General features: G+C 43.5%; 1 protein-coding gene across 1 annotated transcript in view; it reads left to right on the top strand.

Moving 5' to 3' along the window:
• Positions 1-20,153, top strand: part of megf10 (multiple EGF-like-domains 10) — a 71,202-nt gene that overhangs the window by 31,041 nt on the left and 20,008 nt on the right. Inside the window, exons 6-8 of the mRNA XM_010889645.5 lie at positions 7,947-8,193; positions 9,279-9,399; positions 9,688-9,824. Of these exons, the coding sequence (XP_010887947.4) occupies positions 7,947-8,193; positions 9,279-9,399; positions 9,688-9,824 (505 nt within the window). The remainder of the gene's footprint in view (positions 1-7,946; positions 8,194-9,278; positions 9,400-9,687; positions 9,825-20,153) is intronic.

Genomic DNA, 20,153 nt, shown 5'->3' with positions numbered 1-20,153 from the left:
AATGACTTTTAAATGAAACCCTTTACCAGTGGTTGCTGAGGATCCCATTTCAAATCTTAAGACCCAAGATCCACACAGAAACCCTCCCGTCTCTTGGAATATAAACAAGCATTAATACCTTGTTAATTCATTGCGCCGAAACTCCATATTCAGGCGACTCGTTTGTCGTAAGGTTTTCCGGCTTTCCGGTTTACGAGACAGCAGGGGGAGCCCAGCGGGCCGGGGTGGATCATATGCTCGGTTACGACCGCGCAGGGCCGTCTGGGGTCTTACAGAGTGACGAACAATGACACCACGCACAGCTGAAGCCATTAGTCTGGAAAGAGCGTGTCAGGTGTAAGGTTTATCTGGCTCTTACATGGAGATGGGGGAGTGTGTCCTAAATGACACCGGCCTAGTCTTTGTGTTGTTTTCTTTCTTCAGCGCTCTATGGCCCCTTGTCCAAAGTAGTCTGCTAGGTAGGGAACAGGGTGTCGTTCGGTGTGCCCCAGTGAACGGCAAACGGTACTGAATTTCAGAAATGTGAAGCCCACCATAGACTGTGTAATGTCCCCTTTATACTTTTAATAAGGGAACTTTACTTGGCTTAGCAGGTGCAGTGTTATCACCGTCTGTACGGCTACATCCTCTGTATTCGGATTGGCTGAAATCCGGACACTCGAACCCAGTAAATGCCAGGTACTGATTCTGGCTGTGGTCCGTTCAGTGGATGCTGTGGCGGTATTGACATTTTAAGGGAGCAATAGGGGACCTTTCAGGGAGCGTCGCCTCCAAACAGTTTGTTGGGGCAGTTCGTAGAGGAGGGTGTGCGTCTCTGACTGTCCCACTGGATGTACAGTTTATGGAGGAGGAGTTGAACATACAGGACATACAGCACCAGCCCTAGGTCATGTTTTCAGCTTTGCGTGTATGTGTGTGTGTGTGTGTGTGTATGTGTGTGGATATGTGTGTGTGTATGTGTGTGTAGTACCGTGTGCTTAGACAGTCTTTAACATTTGCATCAGCATGTGACACTGCTTGCGTGACGAGTAACGCTTCCTTTCGATTCGGCCCACCTTGGTGTCAGCACACATGACCGAGCCTCCAAAGCATCTTAACTGAAAATAATCCACTTGAGGTTTTTAGTCACTAAAATATAACTAGATGGAAATTATGTGGAAGCCTTTATCAAATAACTACCTTTTTTCTGTCCCTCAGTCTCTTGATGAAAAAAACGTTATGCAGAAATCTCAGCCCTAAGTCAAAATGACTGCCTGCCCCTGATCTTACTAGTCAGCTTCACAGAAAGGCCAGCTGTTTGGCGACGCTAGCGTGGACGCTACAATCTGAGGAGTTACTATCACAAACCACCATGTGCCCGGACTATATTCAAACCAAGTAAGACAAATGACTTTAAATGCCGGCGCTGTTTCCAGACCAGCTTGAGTGCCTCAACAGAGTATCCCACGAATGTTAATCGCCGTAGAAACACTCTTGCGTGTATGTGTACGCACACACACACACACACAGGGTGGAAGGAGAGAAAGAAAACACTTGAAAACATGGTATATCCGCTTTTGTAATACTGTGGAAATGTTGAGGAATTGTACAGATGTCGTCTTTTAGCTGGGAATCCTCCGTATCCCTGTGAACTAAATTACAGTTCCCATGAGCCTTTTGGGCTGGGGCACGGTGCGGGCCTTCGCATGGCAGAGTAGGCGATCTCAGATGAATGGAAAAACACTCCCTCCTTCCTTTTCTTCAACATTCCTTTCTTTTTGTCTGTCTCTTTTATTCATTCATCACTCGTTCTATTACTCACCCTCCCTTCTTTCTTTCCTCTTTTCCAAAACTGGAAGATCAGATTACCTCCTTGTGTGTGTTTTCTTTCTTTGACATTTTTTTTTCACAAAAGGGTGCTCTCTCTTTAAGATGCTCTCTGGATTATTTTTAGATTGGGTTGGAAAGATTGCTTTTAAAGGATTGTGATTGAGTGATTTACTACAACAGTAGTTTTGTCCATTGAATGGAAATGACCCCTGGTAACTACATTCACATGGTCTGTTGTTGTCAATTGTATTTATATGGCTTAAATGTTGATGTTTATTGATAATGACTGATATGCTAGTGTTGTCTAAGCAATTTACTGTCCTATATTATATGGGGTGAAAAAAACGGTTAATAACAGGACATGTCAATCACAGGACACATGTCAATAACAGGACACATGTCAATCACAGGACACATGTCAATCACAGGACACACAACAATAACAGGACACACAACAATAACAGGACACATGTCAATCACAGGACACACAACAATAACAGGACACATGTCAATCACAGGACACATGTCAATCACAGGACACATAACAATAACAGGACACATGTCAATCACAGGACACACAACAATAACAGGACACGTCAATCACAGGACACATGTCAATCACAGGACACATAACAATAACAGGACACATGTCAATCACAGGACACACAACAATAACAGGACACGTCAATCACAGGACATACAACAATAACAGGACACATGTCAATCAAGGGACACACAACAATAACAGGACACATGTCAATAACAGGACACATGTCAATCACAGGAAACACAACAATAACAGGACACATTTCAATTACAGGACACAGGTCAATAACAGGAAACATGTCAATAACAGGTCACATTTCAATTAAAGCAACAAAACAGCGGTGCAAATCTCATGACCGAAGCCTCTCTCCTTAGTGCGTCTGTCATCTCTGGCTCAGTTGTGCTTGAATAGGGGAACAAATGGGAACGGCTTGTCCCAAGGCTTGACCCTCAAAAGCCCCCAGGTCCTCCATTGAACCCCTTTCTATCTAGGTCAGTTTGTACAAAGGTACCAGTCCCACAGTGAATGAGGGAGGATGTTTGTCTGCATAATGGTTTCTCTCTCTCTCTCCCTCTCTGACTACCTCCCTCCTTCCCTGGCTCTCTCCCTCCTTCCCACTTTGTCACCTTACCTCTCTCTCTCTCCCTCCATCTACTGCCCAGCCTGTATGATACTTAGTAATGCAGAATATCAACCTGTGGCCTAACACTTTTCACCAGCAGGCCAGAAGGGAGTGTAGCATTGGATCAGGCACAGTCTCTGATCCTAGATCTGCGTTTAGGGTGACTTCCACTTTGAGCAGTTATCAATCACTGTTGAACAACTGGTGTCCAATTGACTCATCGTGCTGAATGACTTAACTGTCAGACAACTCGGCCACACGTGTACCTAGAACTCTGGATTATCCATTTTCAACAATCTCCGGCTAAAGTGAACCATTATCTCCTGAAGGCACAGTGACATTTTAGACACATAAGCTATGTTTGAGTCTGTATTTTATTTAACACGTCCCTAGTCTGTTGAAAAAGGTTTGTTCTAACACGTTTCGTATCGAGTGGAGAAAAAAGTTTGTTAATAATCTTACATTACAAGATCTTGGATCACAAGAAACAAGTGTTTTTTGTTTTTTTTTACTGCTCTGAAAATAGGTTGAGATAAACAGCTGGTTGGTTTTATATGGTCAGTCGAAACGGTGTTTCTGTCTAACTGTAACATAACCCGACGTTTGGAGGAAATACTAGTCGAAAAGAACAAGAACCGAAAGAAAGTATAGCTGACTCATACAAATGTTTTGGTCATACAATAGTTCACATATTGTAATTCTATGTTAACACTATTACCACACGCGCACAATTGACGATGCGTCACTCGCCCAAACACAGTGAAATTTACAGCCCATTTTAAGGCTTGCGGCTTCCTCGCGTGTCCTCTCATTAGTTCTCCTCATGCTTTAATCAGCGCAGCAATAGCGCGTGTGGCGGGTGAGGTCGACGTCATTCTAATGCCAAGCAACCAGACTTGGGAAAGGGAAGGTTTCCGCTGTTTTTAAGCCTGTTCGGTGGACACCCTTCAACCACACTCTCAAGGAAAAGCCATGAGCGACCAAGTTCATTTGGGTTCAGTCTGTGACTTGTAACTACTGCTGACATCTGATATTTTGGTATTCGGTAGATAATTTCTGATTCGTTACAGGTGAAGAGAAAGCATAAAGTGGTGTCAATAATGGACCGATAAAACAGTGTGCGTTATTTATGCATTGTTGCGATGAAAATCCATATGGCTTCTCTTAACCAGATTAGAAGCTGTGGAATTTCTTGGTTCCAGAAAGGCTGCTTCTCATTTTTATATTTAACGTTAGTCTAAATTTAATATAAAGTAAACATTTGTATCGCCACACTAGCATCACCTTTGCATGGGATCTAGCAAGAATATTGTTCCAGGTATCAACAACCAATTGCGTAGTTTGAGATAGTGATCTTTGATTGGTCAAAAGCAACTCAATGTCGTAAAGTGTTGGCTTAAAGTTCTTGCTTTGTAGTCTTGCCCCATCGGATGTCGACGTTAAGCTAAGTGCAGATTGGTTAATACGATAACAGGCGCATGTATGCAGTTTTAACAAAGATACTCGTTAATGACTGAAGAAATTACAGATTTGGAGTGAAAAGACAAATCCCACTGTAAATGTCGATGTTAAAGTCAATGTGCAGTACAATAAAACAATATGCAATGGCTACCTGTGCTTTCATGCTGTGAAAATATTCTCATAGTCTCCTCGGTTTGGTCCATGCTGTTCTATAGCACTAGCTACTCTTGTATGCAAAACAGACTTTCTGTGACAAAAAAATTGCTAAGACGTTTTTACAGGCAATCACTGCAAATCTATGTTGGGTTACTTTGACTGTGTGTGGGTTGAGTGAACTAAACCAGTTTGTATTAGTGATTCTTTGTAAAATGTTCAGAAGTTAAATCTGAGGGCTTTTAGGTTTTTGAGGTTCCCTCTGTAACGCGCCGCAAGCAATGCGGACTCCGATGTAGTCATGTTTTCCAAAAAAGTAAAGGCCATACCAACAGACATGAATCTGATATGTTTACTCATTGGGGTTAGCTATGGTTATGGTTAGGTTTAGATATGGTTAGGGTTACTTAGGGTGTTAGAAGGTTAGGGTTAGTTAGGGTTATTTAGCGTGTTAGATGGTTAGGGTTAGGGGGTTAGGGTTAGTTAGAGTCATGGTAAGTTAGGGTTGGGGGTTTATTTACAACAGTCAGACAGCCCCAAACGTCAAGGAGTTGAGGACATTAGTGAAAGTTTACACATTCATTACCACTGATTACTGGCTGCTTGCTGATTCTTTGGTCTTCGTTTAGAAGTATTTCCACCAATTGTACAATGGCCACTGTACAATTGTTCCTCTGTCAAACTTCAAGTCTTTCAGTCCACATGAAAAAGAGAAGCCCTTTTTTCTATAAATCAGTGCGGTGTGTATACAGTACTAATGAAAGGTTTGCCCATGAGGGTAAACCTTTGCGCTCTCATATTTCCCCACTAGTCATTTCCAGACCTCGTACAGCAACCATTAGGACAGTACCCCTATGAATGAGTTAGGGTTAGGAAAGTGTTTATCTGAACAATTTTTAAAAGACAAATATAATTTTTATTTCCCGGGGCAGTTCCAATTCAACAGTTTAGAGCAGCCGTTTGTGGGGCCCCCCAGATTTCCCGCTGTTTAGTTTTAACCCTAACAAGCTCACCTGAATCAAGTAGTCAAGGGCTTGATAGTTAGTTGACAAGCTGATTCAGGTGTGCTAATGTAGCTCTGGAATACATTTGGGACGTAGAACAAATGGGCTTCTAGAGGATGAAGAAACATTTCAATTCAGGTGTCACTTAGCAGATGCTATTAACCAGTGCGACATACAGAAGACTGATTTTTTGTCAACTCTGATTTCAACTGGGGATAATATATAAAATGTACAACAAAATCAGTCCATCTTTAAACCAGGTTATATTCTATGACAGCATATTCTATTGGACTAACCCTCTCCAGGGCAAGTTAAAACTACTAATAGCTCGCTGTACTTAGCCTAAATGAAATGACCGAGGTGTGAATCAGATTCATGATGGCACGTTTACCATGCCACTTCCTCCATGGTAGAGAACAAGCTAACATGGTCAAACAAAAGATTGAAACGAAGTTTTTGCAATTCATCCCCTCTCAAAAAGACCAGAACATAATCGCCTTCATTTGAAGAGTAATAATTACGTATTTTATACCTATAGGAGTATGAGGGAAGGGTGCTTCTACAGTGAAGTACGCCAAAACACATCAAATGCAAAGACAGATTTCCAAACGGTTTCCAACTTTCTCAATGTAGCCTGCTGAATTTGCAAGACCTCACCAGAATGAAGCAGTCAGGGGGGCTTTGTTAATTAGTTGACAACTTGCTCGACCTGCGGTTGCGTTTCAATACATCTACTACACGGAGGGGCTATGGCTCCAGTGCAGAGCTTCGAAAATCACAGCCCTAATGAACACTGCCCCGTTGGGACGGATGAGTCCTTGCTGAAGATACGGGAGGATTTTTTTACGAGGTTTAGTCTTTTGTGTTGTAGGCAGTGTGGGGAGCCTAGTGAATCTGGCGCAGAGTCAACAATACAACTTTGACCCAGATTTGAGGAGCCCAAAGACTTTTCAGACGGCTGGCTGGGAGGCCCTCACGTGCACGAGCGCTAACGGGTTAAACAGCCTGCAGCCAGTGGCACGCTGAGAACTGCAGTGTTCCCGGCCAAGTACAACAAACGCATTAGCCTGTTGGTGGTGCCGTTCCGGGCTGCAAGGTGACAAATCACCTTGCAGGTTTCATTTTCTATTGAGTTTGGTCGACACCAGCAGTGCAGATTCATGAACAAAACCTGTTTCAGTTTCATCCAACCCACTCCATCCAGGCAGGGTGTCCTTCTCACACCCTCCCGAACATGTGGATATCCGACCCCCGGCTGGGTTTTATCGAATCTGACCCGGCATTGAGTCTGAATGACAGGTTTTCCTTTCGGGTGATTACTAGCTTTAGCCGAGGTGATTGTTGGGCCATGGCTCCGCCCACACAGCAGGTTGTCAGAAAGTCAAAACAGGGATGCTCCTAAAATAGACCTTTTTTTTTACAGTTTCTTCATGCATATTCGCTGAGGAGATATGATAGACCACACAGTGAGGTTATACAATGTTCTAAAACCAGAAATGTATTCAGTTAAAGAAACAGGTTGTGGAGGGCTGTTGGTGTGGTTGGCTTGGTTTTGTGTGGTCTGCTAGCAGTCAAGTAATAGTCAATAAATTGTCATTAAAGGTGTTTTACATTCAATAAAACATATTTTAATACTGTATTGACATTTGAAGATGATGGTATAAAAATGTGTTATTCTGTCTTTAGAGTAAGAGTGTAGTGCTGTTATGCTCTGGGGATTTGCAGCAAGAAAGAAATAGACATTATGACAAATTAACTCACTCCCTTACTGACTTCAATGTCCTCCTATAAGGAAACATCCACATTAACTCACATACAGCCAAACAGACAGAATGACAGACTCAGACACAGGCTGAGCCCATAGGCAAAAATAATATACTGGAATATATTTGGATAAAACAGATTAAATATATTGGTTGAATGAATGTATAAAATATATAAATAATTTCAATACATTTAAATGTTAGGGATATACCCCATAATCTTCTCTATCCACATTGTTATGTCAAGTCATCCCTATATTGGCGTATATCAATGAATCAAGTCACGGGATATTCTTCTAATATATATATATACATATGTATATAACACATTAGAAAGGTGTGTAGGATAATTTTTCATAACTATATTTAAATATATGTAATATAAGTATATATTTTGATATCTACCATTTAAATAGATGTAAAAACACGTACATGCAATTTGTAAAAATATATTCCAAGGTATGACTTTTGCGTATGGGAATGCTAAGCAGGTAACAATTTCGTTTTTTTGTCGTAGCTAATACGACCCTAGCATGAGCCCACGTTGTTGCTTTTCCCAGCCAACCCTCAGTTATCTCTTCCCGCAGCTTGTGACAGCAACCACTGGGGTCCCCACTGCAGCAACCGCTGCCAGTGTAAGAACAGCGCGCTGTGTAACCCCATCACGGGCGCCTGCATCTGCCAGTCCGGCTACCGCGGTTGGCGCTGCGAGGAGATCTGCGGAGCCGGTAGCTACGGAACCGGGTGCCAGCAGAAGTGCCTGTGCCAGAACGGAGCTGCGTGCCACCACGTGACCGGAGAGTGCAAGTGCTCGCCCGGATACACCGGAGCTTTGTGAGTGACGTAGACAGACGGGAATAGAGACGCACGCACAGAAACACAAATGGAGTAGGTGGCCCCAGACGCGCTTGGCGCTGCCTGTGGTGACCACGCGGTACGAGAGGAGAGGGGTTTTGAAAGGGATTTTCTTGTGAGTGACGTCAAGTGACGTGTGTTACATTTTCGAAAACAGCACCGTCTCCCATATTATTGGATCAGTGCCTTTGTTTCAGATCCAGTCATTTCTTTCCAGAGGCAATCAGCTGGTGAGTTAGTAAGACATCCCACCGATGTTTTCACTAAACGCTGAGGGAAGCGGCAGGAAAAATATAACCACTCTGACAGAGCAACGGATGCAAGGGCTGACCATATCGTCGTGTTGTTCACATTGACGTTTGCATTTAAGTTATAAAACACAGAGTAAATCAAACTTGCTTAACATAATTGGATTGTCAAAGATTTTATCTTGGTACTAAGCCAATGACGCATTTATTAGTTATGTTTGTCAAAGATAATCAGTGGATACATATAAAACAATTCAGTCACTAGTGATAGTCTGCACACCTTTTAAAGGGTTCACATTTTGCTGCCTTAACATTTTATTTTAAATCCTTTTTTGGGCATTTACAGTTCCAAGCAACCTACCCGTCCTCCAAATTCACTACTATGGGAAATGTTTGAACCTATTAGAAAAAACAAAGAGGATGTATTGATTGTGTCTATCGTCACACCACAGACAAATACACCAATTACATGATGCTGGACTGACCACGCTGCTGTCACTTCACATTACAAGCCCGCCAAGTGAAAAGAAAGAAGCCTGTGTTTTAACATCAACCCGATGTCATCCATTTCACAAGGAACAAGGCGCATAGCACTAAAACGCGTAATCTCGCCCCGGAACCGCAAACACCCAGTTTAGGTCACATTCAGCACCCCGCGTCAGGTCGTGGGTGGCGCGCCTGTGAAACCGCGGTCAATCCTGTGCTGCTGCTAGCGGACGTTTCAAACTAGCCAGGGATGGAGTTCACAGCTGCGGTTGCAATCTCACCCCGGTCCAGTGACTCAGACTGGGCGTGTTTGTCCTGTGTCCCCTGTAGCTGTGAGGACCGGTGCCCCCCGGGGAAACACGGCCAGCAGTGCGAGGAGAGGTGTCCCTGTCAGAACGGAGGGGTGTGTCACCATGTCACCGGGGAGTGCTCCTGCCCTGCTGCGTGGATGGTAACGCGCACACACACACACACGCGTGCACGCGCGCACGCACACACATTTGTGACACGCATGAGCACAGTTGTCGCAGTTCGATGGCTACTTGCATTATTGACATCGGCGGTCACGCGTGATTCGACTGGATGGCATGATTAATAGATACGGGCCGGTTTTAGCGTCATGCTTGTTGGCGTGGGTTGTGTGATACTGATGCGATAGCCTGCGTGTTGGGATTAGAGTGATGCTGACACGGAGACCTGGTGTGTGTATGTGTGTGTGTGTGTGTGTGTGTGTGTGAAGGGGACGGTGTGTGGCCAGCCATGCCCGGAGGGACGCTTCGGCAGGAACTGCTCCCAGGAGTGCCAGTGTCACCACGGCGGAAAGTGTTCCTCTTCCACGGGCCAGTGTCTGTGTAGTCCAGGCTACACAGGGGAGCGGTGAGTCAGCCTGGAACCACACCAGTCACACTCAGATACACTTCCTGGTCAGTGATTTTTTTTTCTTTATTTCACATGGGTATGAAGTCGTAGTAAAATAACAAACACAAAGTGTGGACTGAGCAACCATCGCCCCTCAACCTGCCCTGATGGGCCAGAACAAATAAAAGAAACATTCTTCTGACATGACACAGCCTATAACACACCATAACAGCACTACTTTCCAAACAAACTCAGTGAAGCCGTTTTTAGTATATACACTCTATTTTGTGTTCAAGAAAAGCTCCAGACCTTAGCCCAGTCTGAAATACTTTGATTGATATGTTGTTACCGAAAATGGAGAATAAAGTTGAGATTATTTTTCTATTTCTCTAGTTTAGCACAGCCGAACTTCGACACAGCTAACAAAAACATCTAACTGGACATTGCATTATAAGGAATTCCTTTGTTTGTAACACAGCTCAAGGTCAATATTTGGTGTGGTCTGTGATTGATGTATTGGAAGTCAATGGCCAGTGTAATCTCTGACCTATATTAGGTCTAGTTGTGGTAGTGTAACTAGACCAGACCATCTGCTGCCAAGATAACTGTCTCATCGATCCCTCCACGCCAGTAACAAGGTCAGGAACAGAGAGACAGTGAGACAGAAAGAGAAAGACAACCCGTGAGAAATAGAAAGCCAGACAAATAGAAACACAGAGAGAGACAGAGAAAGAGAGAACAAGACAGAGAGAGACTGGTGGAGCACATACGATCCGAAAGACTGGCCATGAAGAAGGAACGCAAGAGGTATGGGAAGACATACAATCCGAAAGACTGGCCATGAAGAAGGAACGCAAGAGGTATGGGAAGACATACGATCCGAAAGACTGGCCATGAAGAAGGAACGCAAGAGGTATGGGAAGACATACGATCCAAAAGACTGGCCATGAAGAAGGAACGCAAGAGGTATGTGAAGACATACGATCCAAAAGACTGGCCATGAAGAAGGAACGCAAGAGGTATGGGAAGACATACGATCCAAAAGACTGGCCATGAAGAAGGAACGCAAGAGGTATGGGAAGACATACGATCCAAAAGACTGGCCATGAAGAAGGAACGCAAGAGGTATGGGAAGACATACGATCCAAAAGACTGGCCATGAAGAAGGAACGCAAGAGGTATGTGAAGACATACGATCCGAAAGACTGGCCATGAAGAAGGAACGCAAGAGGTATGGGAAGACATACGATCCGAAAGACTGGCCATGAAGAAGGAACGCAAGAGGTATGGGAAGACATACGATCCAAAAGACTGGCCATGAAGAAGGAACGCAAGAGGTATGTGAAGACATACGATCCAAAAGACTGGCCATGAAGAAGGAACGCAAGAGGTATGTGAAGACATACGATCCAAAAGACTGGCCATGAAGAAGGAACGCAAGAGGTATGGGAAGACATACGATCCGAAAGACTGGCCATGAAGAAGGAACGCAAGAGGTATGTGAAGACATACGATCCGAAAGACTGGCCATGAAGAAGGAACGCAAGAGGTATGGGAAGACATACGATCCGAAAGACTGGCCACGAAGAAGGAACGCAAGAGGTATGTGAAGACATACGATCCAAAAGACTGGCCATGAAGAAGGAACGCAAGAGGTATGTGAAGACATACGATCCGAAAGACTGGCCATGAAGAAGGAACGCAAGAGGTATGTGAAGACATACGATCCAAAAGACTGGCCATGAAGAAACGCTAGTAGGCATGAAGTGCTGTGGAAGAGTAGTCGGGCTAACCCATACCCACACAATGACGACATGAAATAACAAACACTCCACCTCTCCCCCTCTCATCCCAGATCCCCCGTCCGCTGTTTGTTTGCGGTCCTGAGCCCCTGTCCTGTCATTACCGTTGCCCGAGAGCTAGCTGACAGGAACACATTAAACACAGTCTAGTTGAGGGTGGAGATCGGTTGTCGTTGGTTGTCGTTCCTCCTCCTGACCTCTGTATCTGGACAGAGAGCTACAAAGACCATGACAAACAATTTCTGAAGAAACTGTATAAAAGTGTGTGTGTGTCCATGCGTGCGTGTGTTACGGCGAGTGCATGCTGCTTGCTTGTGTGTTTTGCGGTAGTGGTTGAGAAGTGAAGAGTGTCCTGATATTTAAAGGTCTGTGAAATGTTTTCAGTTCCCACCGCTGCTGAACATATATAGTGTTTGTCGATTCATCTACACAAGTTTGTGTGTGTGTGCGCGCGTGCGTGCGTGTGTGTGTGTGTGCGCACGTGCATGTGTGTGGGCGTGTGTGCCTGCATGTGTGTGTGTGTGCGTGTGTGTGTCTGCGTGCCTGTGGACAGTCTGGTTGTGGGGAGGATAATGGGAGCGGAAGGAAGGGAATGTGTTTTTGCGCGTGTGCGTGCTTGTGTGTGCTTGCGCGTGCATGCGTGCGTCTGACCTCGGGAGTGTGTGTCTCCTCCAGCGGGCTACAGTAGGATGCTCTGTGTGTCTGTGGTCAGCGGTTTGCCTGCTGCTTGCCAGAGGCCTGGAGAGCTGTCGTAGGGAGACCATAGAAATGGAATGACTAGATGAGAGAGACCGTCTGGGTGAGAGAGACCGTCTGGGTGAGAGAGACCGTCTGGATGAGAGAGGCCGTTTTGGATGAGAGAGACCATCTGGATGAGAGAGACCGTCTGGGTGAGAGAGCCCGTCTAGGTGAGAGAGACCGTCCCACTGCTCCTCTGCCGACCAGGGCCCCTGTTGACCCTTCCTGGATATCTCATGGGGGCGTGTCCCAAGCGGCATCCTACTCCGCTTTGTAGTGCCCCTGCTGTCAGTCATGGGGTTGTCAGGAGGCTCAGTTTAAAGCAGAGCGCCATTATGGGAAATGGTGCCTTCTAGGATGAAGCCTGGGGATGTAGCCTGGGTCCCTTCCTTAAAGAGCCTCACCCATTGGTCTGTCGCAGCTGGGACTGAATAGCCCCGGGACAGTAAATCTTCCTTACATCCCCGCTTTCCATGGATGCGCCATGAGGAAAGTGTGCATAGCTAGGTATATCGCCACCCCCCAAAAACATATATGAATTTCTGAAACATCTTGGCACAGCGCCTGGAAACGTCCTTGTCCTGAGCAAATGAAAGCAATTTCAGCTCAATTTCAGCCCAAACAACTGTTAATGATATTGAAGGGCAACCAAGCAGCAATGTCCTCGGTAGACACATACCGAAATAGTACTGAACTTTAAAGACATTGATTGGTCTTTAAGAATTCCTCCACTGCAGTCACTCTTCCAGGCAAACTCCAACAAACATTTGAAATGAAAGGAAAAACTATTTTGAGTCGTGAATCGCGCTCCAATCAGTTTTTCAGCCCCAGCAAAGCGGAGTCTGACTTTAGGTCTGTATAATTAACAGTATCAGAGAGAGGCGGCAACGTATACTTATCCTGCCCCGTGAATCTACAGGAATAGCACTGCAAGTGTACTTTTTTTTTTAGTTAATAAGGGCTTGAGGGAAACCAGACGTCATGGCAGAGAACTGGTACAGTACGCCACCACACTGCCCGTGGCGCTGCCTGCCTGCCACGCCCTGCCGGGCCGAGGACCAGGGCACTATTAGACCAGGCAAGGTTCACACGAACGGATCGGCCGTCACCTCTTACTCTGCGAGGATCTGCTGGAGCCTGCTGGTTTTCCATTGAACCTGGTAATTAAGTTGGCACACTTGGTGTCCCAGGTCTAGTCAGCGATCTGTGTGACAGATGGTTCGGGGACTGGGTCGGGGGAAAAACAGGTGTGTCTGCGTGTGTGTGTGTTTCCGTCAAGTGACTCAGTAGGCTATACATACATCTGTCTAGGGTTGGCTGGGAAGGAGACTGTGAGTGTGTGTTATTTTGGGGAGTTCTGTGAGTGTGTGTTTATGTTTATGCCCAGTGACTCAGGAGGTTGATGCACTAGTTTATTCGCCTAAATATAAGCTCCTGTAACACTTTAATCAGCACAGCGGTCTAGCTGACGGTTGGAAAGATGGCGGTCACCTCCATCAGAGTGCTCAAAGATATGATATCCATTTTTAAAGGCAAATTTTAAAGCGTTTAAAAAAACAGTTAGGAAATAATTGGACAATGACATAAGTTTTGTTATTTGGCTTTTTACCTAAATATATTCAAGTTACAGTTAAATAATGAATATGAGCTTAAAGTGCAGTTTCACAGCTTTAATTTGTATTCACATCCAAATTGGAGGAAGGGTTTTGGAATTATAGCTTTTCAATATATAGCTCCTTCTCTTTGAAGGGACCAAAAGTAATTGGACAATTGATTCAAAAGCTGTTTCATGGACAGGTGTGGGCTATTCCTTTGTTATTTCTTCATCAATAAAGCAGGTAAAAGGTCTGGAGTTGATTCCAGGTGTGGCATTCACATTTGGAAGCTGTTGCTGTGAACCCACAACATGCGGTCAAAGGAGCTCTCAATTCAAATGAAAGAGGCCATCCTTAGGCTGCAAAAATAAATTAGAGAGTTACAGTGGATATAAAAAATCATGTCAGAACTTTTTCCACCTTTCATGTGACGTATAACGTGAACAATTCAATTGAAAAAAAAAATGGGAAAAAAACTCACAATAACCTGGTTGCATAAGTGTGCACACCCTTAAACTAATACTTTGTTCAAGGACCTTTTGATTTTATTACAGCACTCAGTCTTTTGGGGTACGAGTCTATTAGCTTGGCACATCTTGACGTGGCAGTATTTGCCCATTCTTCTTTGCAAAAGCGCTCCAAATCTGTCAGATTGCAAGGACATCTCCTGTGCACAGCGCTCTTCAGATCAACACACAGATGTTCAATTGGATTCAGGTCTGGGCTCTGGCTGGGCCATTCCAAAACATGAATCTTCTTCTGGTGAAACCATGCTTTTGTGGATTTGGATGTGTGCTTTGGGTCGTTGGCGTGCTGAAAGGTGAACTTTATCTTCAGCTTTCTAATGGACACCTGAAGGTTTTGTGCAACAATTGGTATTTGGAACTGTTCATAATTCCCTCCACACTGTCTTGCCACCCTACCCCCTAGCCTATTCATATGAAGAATACGGGAGATTGTTGTCACATGTAGCACACAGCCACTGCTTGCCAGAAATTCCTGCAGTTCCTTTAATGTTGCTGTAGGCCTCTTGGAAGCCTCCCTGACCAGTTTTCTTCTCGTCTTTTCATCATTTTTGGAGGGACGTCCAGTTCTTGGTAATGTCTCTGTTGTGCCATATTTTCTCCACTTGATGAAGACTGTCTTTACTGTGTTCCATGGTACATCTAATGCTTTCTCCCGACTGATATCTTTCAACAATGAGATCCCCCTGATGCTTTGGAAGCTCTCTGCGGACCATGGCTTTTGCTCTGAGATGCAACTGAGAAAATGTCAGGAAAATACCACTAGAACAGCTGAACTTTATTTGTGATTAGTCAGAGTGACTTGAAATGATGGCAGGTGTGTAATGACTTCTATTTAACATGAGTTTGAATTTGATATGTTAATTCTGAACCCAGCCACATCCCCAGTTATAAGAGGGTGTGCACACTTATGCAACCAAGTTATTGTAAGATTTTTATTTAAAAATGTTCCCCCTCAAAGATTTCAGTTTGTTTTTCAATTGAATTGCTCACATTATAGGTCACATTAAAAGTGGAAAAAATTCTGACATGATTTATCTTTGCCTCATCCTTTTACATCACAAAAACCAGGCATTTCTACAGGGGTGTGTAGACTTTATATATCCACTGTAGCAGGAACATAAGGAGAGGCCAGTGTTCCTGCTATCTCTTTACCCCTGGTGCACCACGAACACAACACTTCATGAACATTTGTTTCCCATGTCTCTTCCACAAGCCTTCCAGCTCCCTGTCTACTGTAACTGCAGTGACTTCATGTGTTTGATGAACACCATCCGTCTGGATAATTAATTAGCATGATAAGTATGTGTCCCGCCGGCATGCTTTGGATCCCAGTTAGCACAACAGCTCAGGTCATTATGAGTAGTGGTTGTGGTGTGAACACACCCACACTGCTTGCTCCAGAGGAGGATAACTTTTCCAGGAGCCTCCCTGCCTGAGGCAGACAGGGCTAGGAGACTACAGTGTAGTATTTGGTTCTGTAGGAAGACAGACGGATATCAACTTGGAAATTAGTGAAACGCTCTCTTTGCCAAAGGCCATAGAATGCGGGAATGATATGATGGATATGTTTTGGTATTAGAAGGGAATTGTCTTAGGCAAGCTGGGTTCCTGCATTGTGAAAGGGTCTTGGGTTATATGATGGTGTTACTTGGGTTTAGGAGCTGGTTGTGCGTGCAAATGCAAAATATTTTTCTTTTTTTCTATGTATTTATCAGATTTCTACACTATGTGGTCAGAATAACATTGCAATTATATTGATGATGTTTTCTGATGTTTTCTGCATTTTAAAGGCCAATTTAAAAAAGTTACAAATGCTGAAATATACAGTATTTGGAAGTTATTTTTATAAAACATACAGTGATTTATTAAACACACAGTGATGTAATTAGGCCAAACAGACTTCATTAACTGTTCACTCGTTAAAAAATTCACATTTTCAAAATTAGGATAGCTGTTGAAAAATGAGTCTGAAACAATTTGGTTTTCATAATCTGAGAGGAAGTTGTGTATCAATGCTTTAAATACATTATTTGTGGTGCATTTAAAATATCTTTCAAATTTTCATTAGTTTTTTTGAGAAATTTAAGGTTGGATATTTGCTTAAAACAGTAAATATTTTCATGTCCTTGTCTTGAAAAGAGGAGTGAAAGTAAATAATTTCAATAAATATAGGAATATACTGCATTACATTCAGTGTGGGAAAGAACAAGCCATTCCATGTAAATTGTGTGTTGTTGGAACTTTTTGGTTTTGTTGTTTGCATTTGTTTTCAATGTGTTATATTCTCCCGACTGACTGTTTTTCCATGAGGAGTCCTGATGATGTGACTTTTTTTCCATGAGATGTCCTGATGTTCTGACTGTTTTTCCATGTGGACTCCTAATGTTCTGACTGTTAATCCAAAAAGAGTAATGATATACAGACTCTTTTTCCATGAGGAGTCCGGATGTTCTGACTGTTTTCCGGCTCTGTACACAGGGACATTTAAGATAGCTAGGAGAAAAATAATTATTGATATAATTGAGTGAAACTGTGCTTTCAATGTAAAATGAATCCGTCCATAATTGTCATTCAGTGAAGATCTTTCAAATTATTACCGCTAAATTCCAAAACATGGCTGTGCATTTAGAATCTGTGCTGGACTACTGAGCTAAAAGCAGGTAGGCATGTCTTCAGAGCTCAGACGTTCCAAGTATAGTTTACTAAACCCCCTCTCTTCCCTGAGGTTTGGGGTCCCAAATGGGACCATTCTGAGGGGATCGAGAGGGTCAGTTTGATGTGGCAGTGAGGGTAAACACAAATGTCCTTTTTGATTGAACACTTGATTGACTTTTTCCGCAACATTCCATTTCATATTCAAGTCATATTCAGACTGCTTTTGTTTACAACTCTCTCGCGGTCTTAGCCTCGTCCAATTGTCCATTTTATTTAATAATATCTAGCAATATCCCCTCCCGATGTCCACTATGCGATTACAGCCTTTGCGCATCGTAACAACTCCAGAGAAAAAGGTTGAGACCGTGTTCTCCCACGCCAAGCCGCTGTACTTCTCCTCTCCTTGCTTGCTGAACCAGGGAGACATTTAAGGCCCTTGTGCTAGAGGAGAGTGCATTCCTTGACCAACAGCCACGACGGAGCTTGGAGATGCCCAACCTGCCAGTCGGCATGGCAACTCTGTGCGACATGCACCTATCGACCCCAGTATGCCGCATCCCCTATGGTACACCCAGGCTCTGTCTGATAAGCCACAGCCGGGATTCAAACTCCTGGCCGCCATGATGCAGCCATTGACTTAGATGGCTGTGCCACTTTGTTTGTCTGTCAGTATGTTTGTACTTACCTACTTCACTCTGTCAGTTCTTTAATGCTGAAAACCCAGCGTTATATTTTATCACTGATGTTGTATTCTGGATCATGTGTGTCCGTAACATTTGTTTGACATTAACATACTTGTGACATGACTTGGTTGTAGTGAAATAACTTCAGTTGTACTGAGGGTTGCGTTTTTTCTTGGCCAACCAGGTTTAAAAGGATTATCCCAATCCAGTGGACAATCCCTCTAACTGTCCTCACTGCTGGTCCATTCCTCATCTCTGTCTCCCCCCTCTCTGATCCCTCTTTTTACTTTCTTCTTTTTATCTTCTCATCTTTTTTTTGTCACTATCAGTATATTCATCTTATCCCTATGATCAATCTCCCTCTTATTTGCTTTTCTGCCCCCCCCCCTCCAACTCACATCTGTTAAACTGGTTGTTCTTCTTTCATTTCATCTAACAAATGGAAACACTTGGAATTTGTTAACCAGACAGCTTCGAGTCTTGGAATGGAACCATTGCTTTGTTCAGAGGGCATGAAAATAGAGCTCTTTGGCCACGCCCCCCACCAGTGGTGGCTTTGGCATCAAAATAAGAATGCATACCACAGTCTAGGTTGGAGCTCTAACTGTTCTGCTTGCTGACTAGTGGGGAAGACCCATTGTTGATTAAAATTGGTCAGCATTGGAGTAAGGAGATGCTCGTTAGCAGGGATTTCCAGGTCACTTAGAGCTCTGAGACGCCCTCGGCTGCCTGTGAAGTTCACTGAGGTCTTCAGGGAAGGGAGTGCCCACTCAGGTTAACTCACGTGGGTTACAGGATGAGAAAGAGGTGTGGAAACAAGCACAATGGTTGGGCGCAGATGCCTATGAGAAAAGCTTGCTACAATTTTCAAATCACCTGAGTCTGTCTAGGAGTGGTTACGATGAGACATGGAAAAAGTTTTAATTGTGTTTAGGGGTTGAGAGTTAGGGAAGAACTGTTGAGACTGTGAATCTTTTTTGTATTTCCAAAGATGATAAACAGATTGTGACAGGCAACCCTAAAATCAATCCCTTTACATTTTAGGGATTGTTTCTGGATACTGCCATCATACAACTATTAAAGAAGCAACTGTGTATATTTATCTTCAGCTACATAAAACAAATCCTTTCACTTTAATGTTTTAATAGCCAGACCAAATTATATTTAACATTTTCATTTTGCTGCAAGATCACTTTCCTGCATTGAAAAGGAGGGTGAAAAATCGAATACAGCCTCTCTATTGGTAAATATCAAGTAGATGGAGGCAGAACCCTTTAATCCCTGTGTCCATCTAACTGAATTCAGAGTTTCTTGTTGTACGTTCATTATGTATGCCAGCCATTGCATCAACAAAGCTTGGGTTTGATCAAAAAAGAAAATGTTTACATAGTACTATATTAAGTATAGTAAGCCCGAATACGTGGTTATTGTCTTCCTTAAGAAGTTTGGAAGATTGGAAGACATTGAAGAGTTCTCTGAGTTATAACAAACACTGTGTAAAGTTAGTCATTCCAACCCCTGAAATATCAGAGTCATGTCAAACACTGTGAAATGTCAGAGTCATACCAAACACTGTGAAATGTCAGAGTCATACCAAACACTGAGAAATGCCAGAGTCATACCAAACACTGAGAAATGCCAGTCATACCAAACACTGTGAAATGTCAGAGTCATACCAAATACTGAGAAATGTCAGAGTCATACCAGTCACTGAGAAATGTCAGAGTCATACCAGTCACTGAGAAATGTCAGAGTCATACCAAACACTGAGAAATGTCAGAGTCATACCAAACACTGAGAAATGTCAGAGTCATACCAAACACTGAGAAATGTCAGAGTCATACCAAACACTGAGAAATGTCAGAGTCATACCAATCACTGAGAAATGTCAGAGTCATACCAAACACTGAGAAATGTCAGAGTCATACCAAACACTGTGAAATGTAAGACTCATACCAATCACTGTGAAATATCAGTAATACCAAACACTGTGAAATCTCAGAGTCATACCAAGCACTGTGAAATCTCAGAGTCATACCAAACACTGTGAAATTTCACAGTCATATCAGCACTGTGAAATCTCAGAGTCATACCAAACACTGTGAAATCTCAGAGTCATACCAAACAATGTGAAAAGGCAGAGTCATTCCAAGTAATATGAATAAGAACCAGAGGCCCGTGGTGTTTGGGTGTCAAGCGGTGTCTTTCAAGACTCTGGTTTTTCATACTAATCAGCTCCAACTGCTGCACACTGTTTCTTCTGTAATGAGTCCATTTGATTATATACACCACAAAACACATTTTCCTCCTGGAAACATTTTCTTGTGGGGATTTTGAAATAAGGGAG

Source organism: Esox lucius, chromosome 14, assembly GCF_011004845.1.
Source record: "Esox lucius isolate fEsoLuc1 chromosome 14, fEsoLuc1.pri, whole genome shotgun sequence".
NCBI lineage: Eukaryota > Metazoa > Chordata > Actinopteri > Esociformes > Esocidae > Esox > Esox lucius.
The sequence above is the reverse complement of the archived record's forward strand: the minus strand, read 5'-3'. Positions and strand labels throughout refer to the sequence as shown.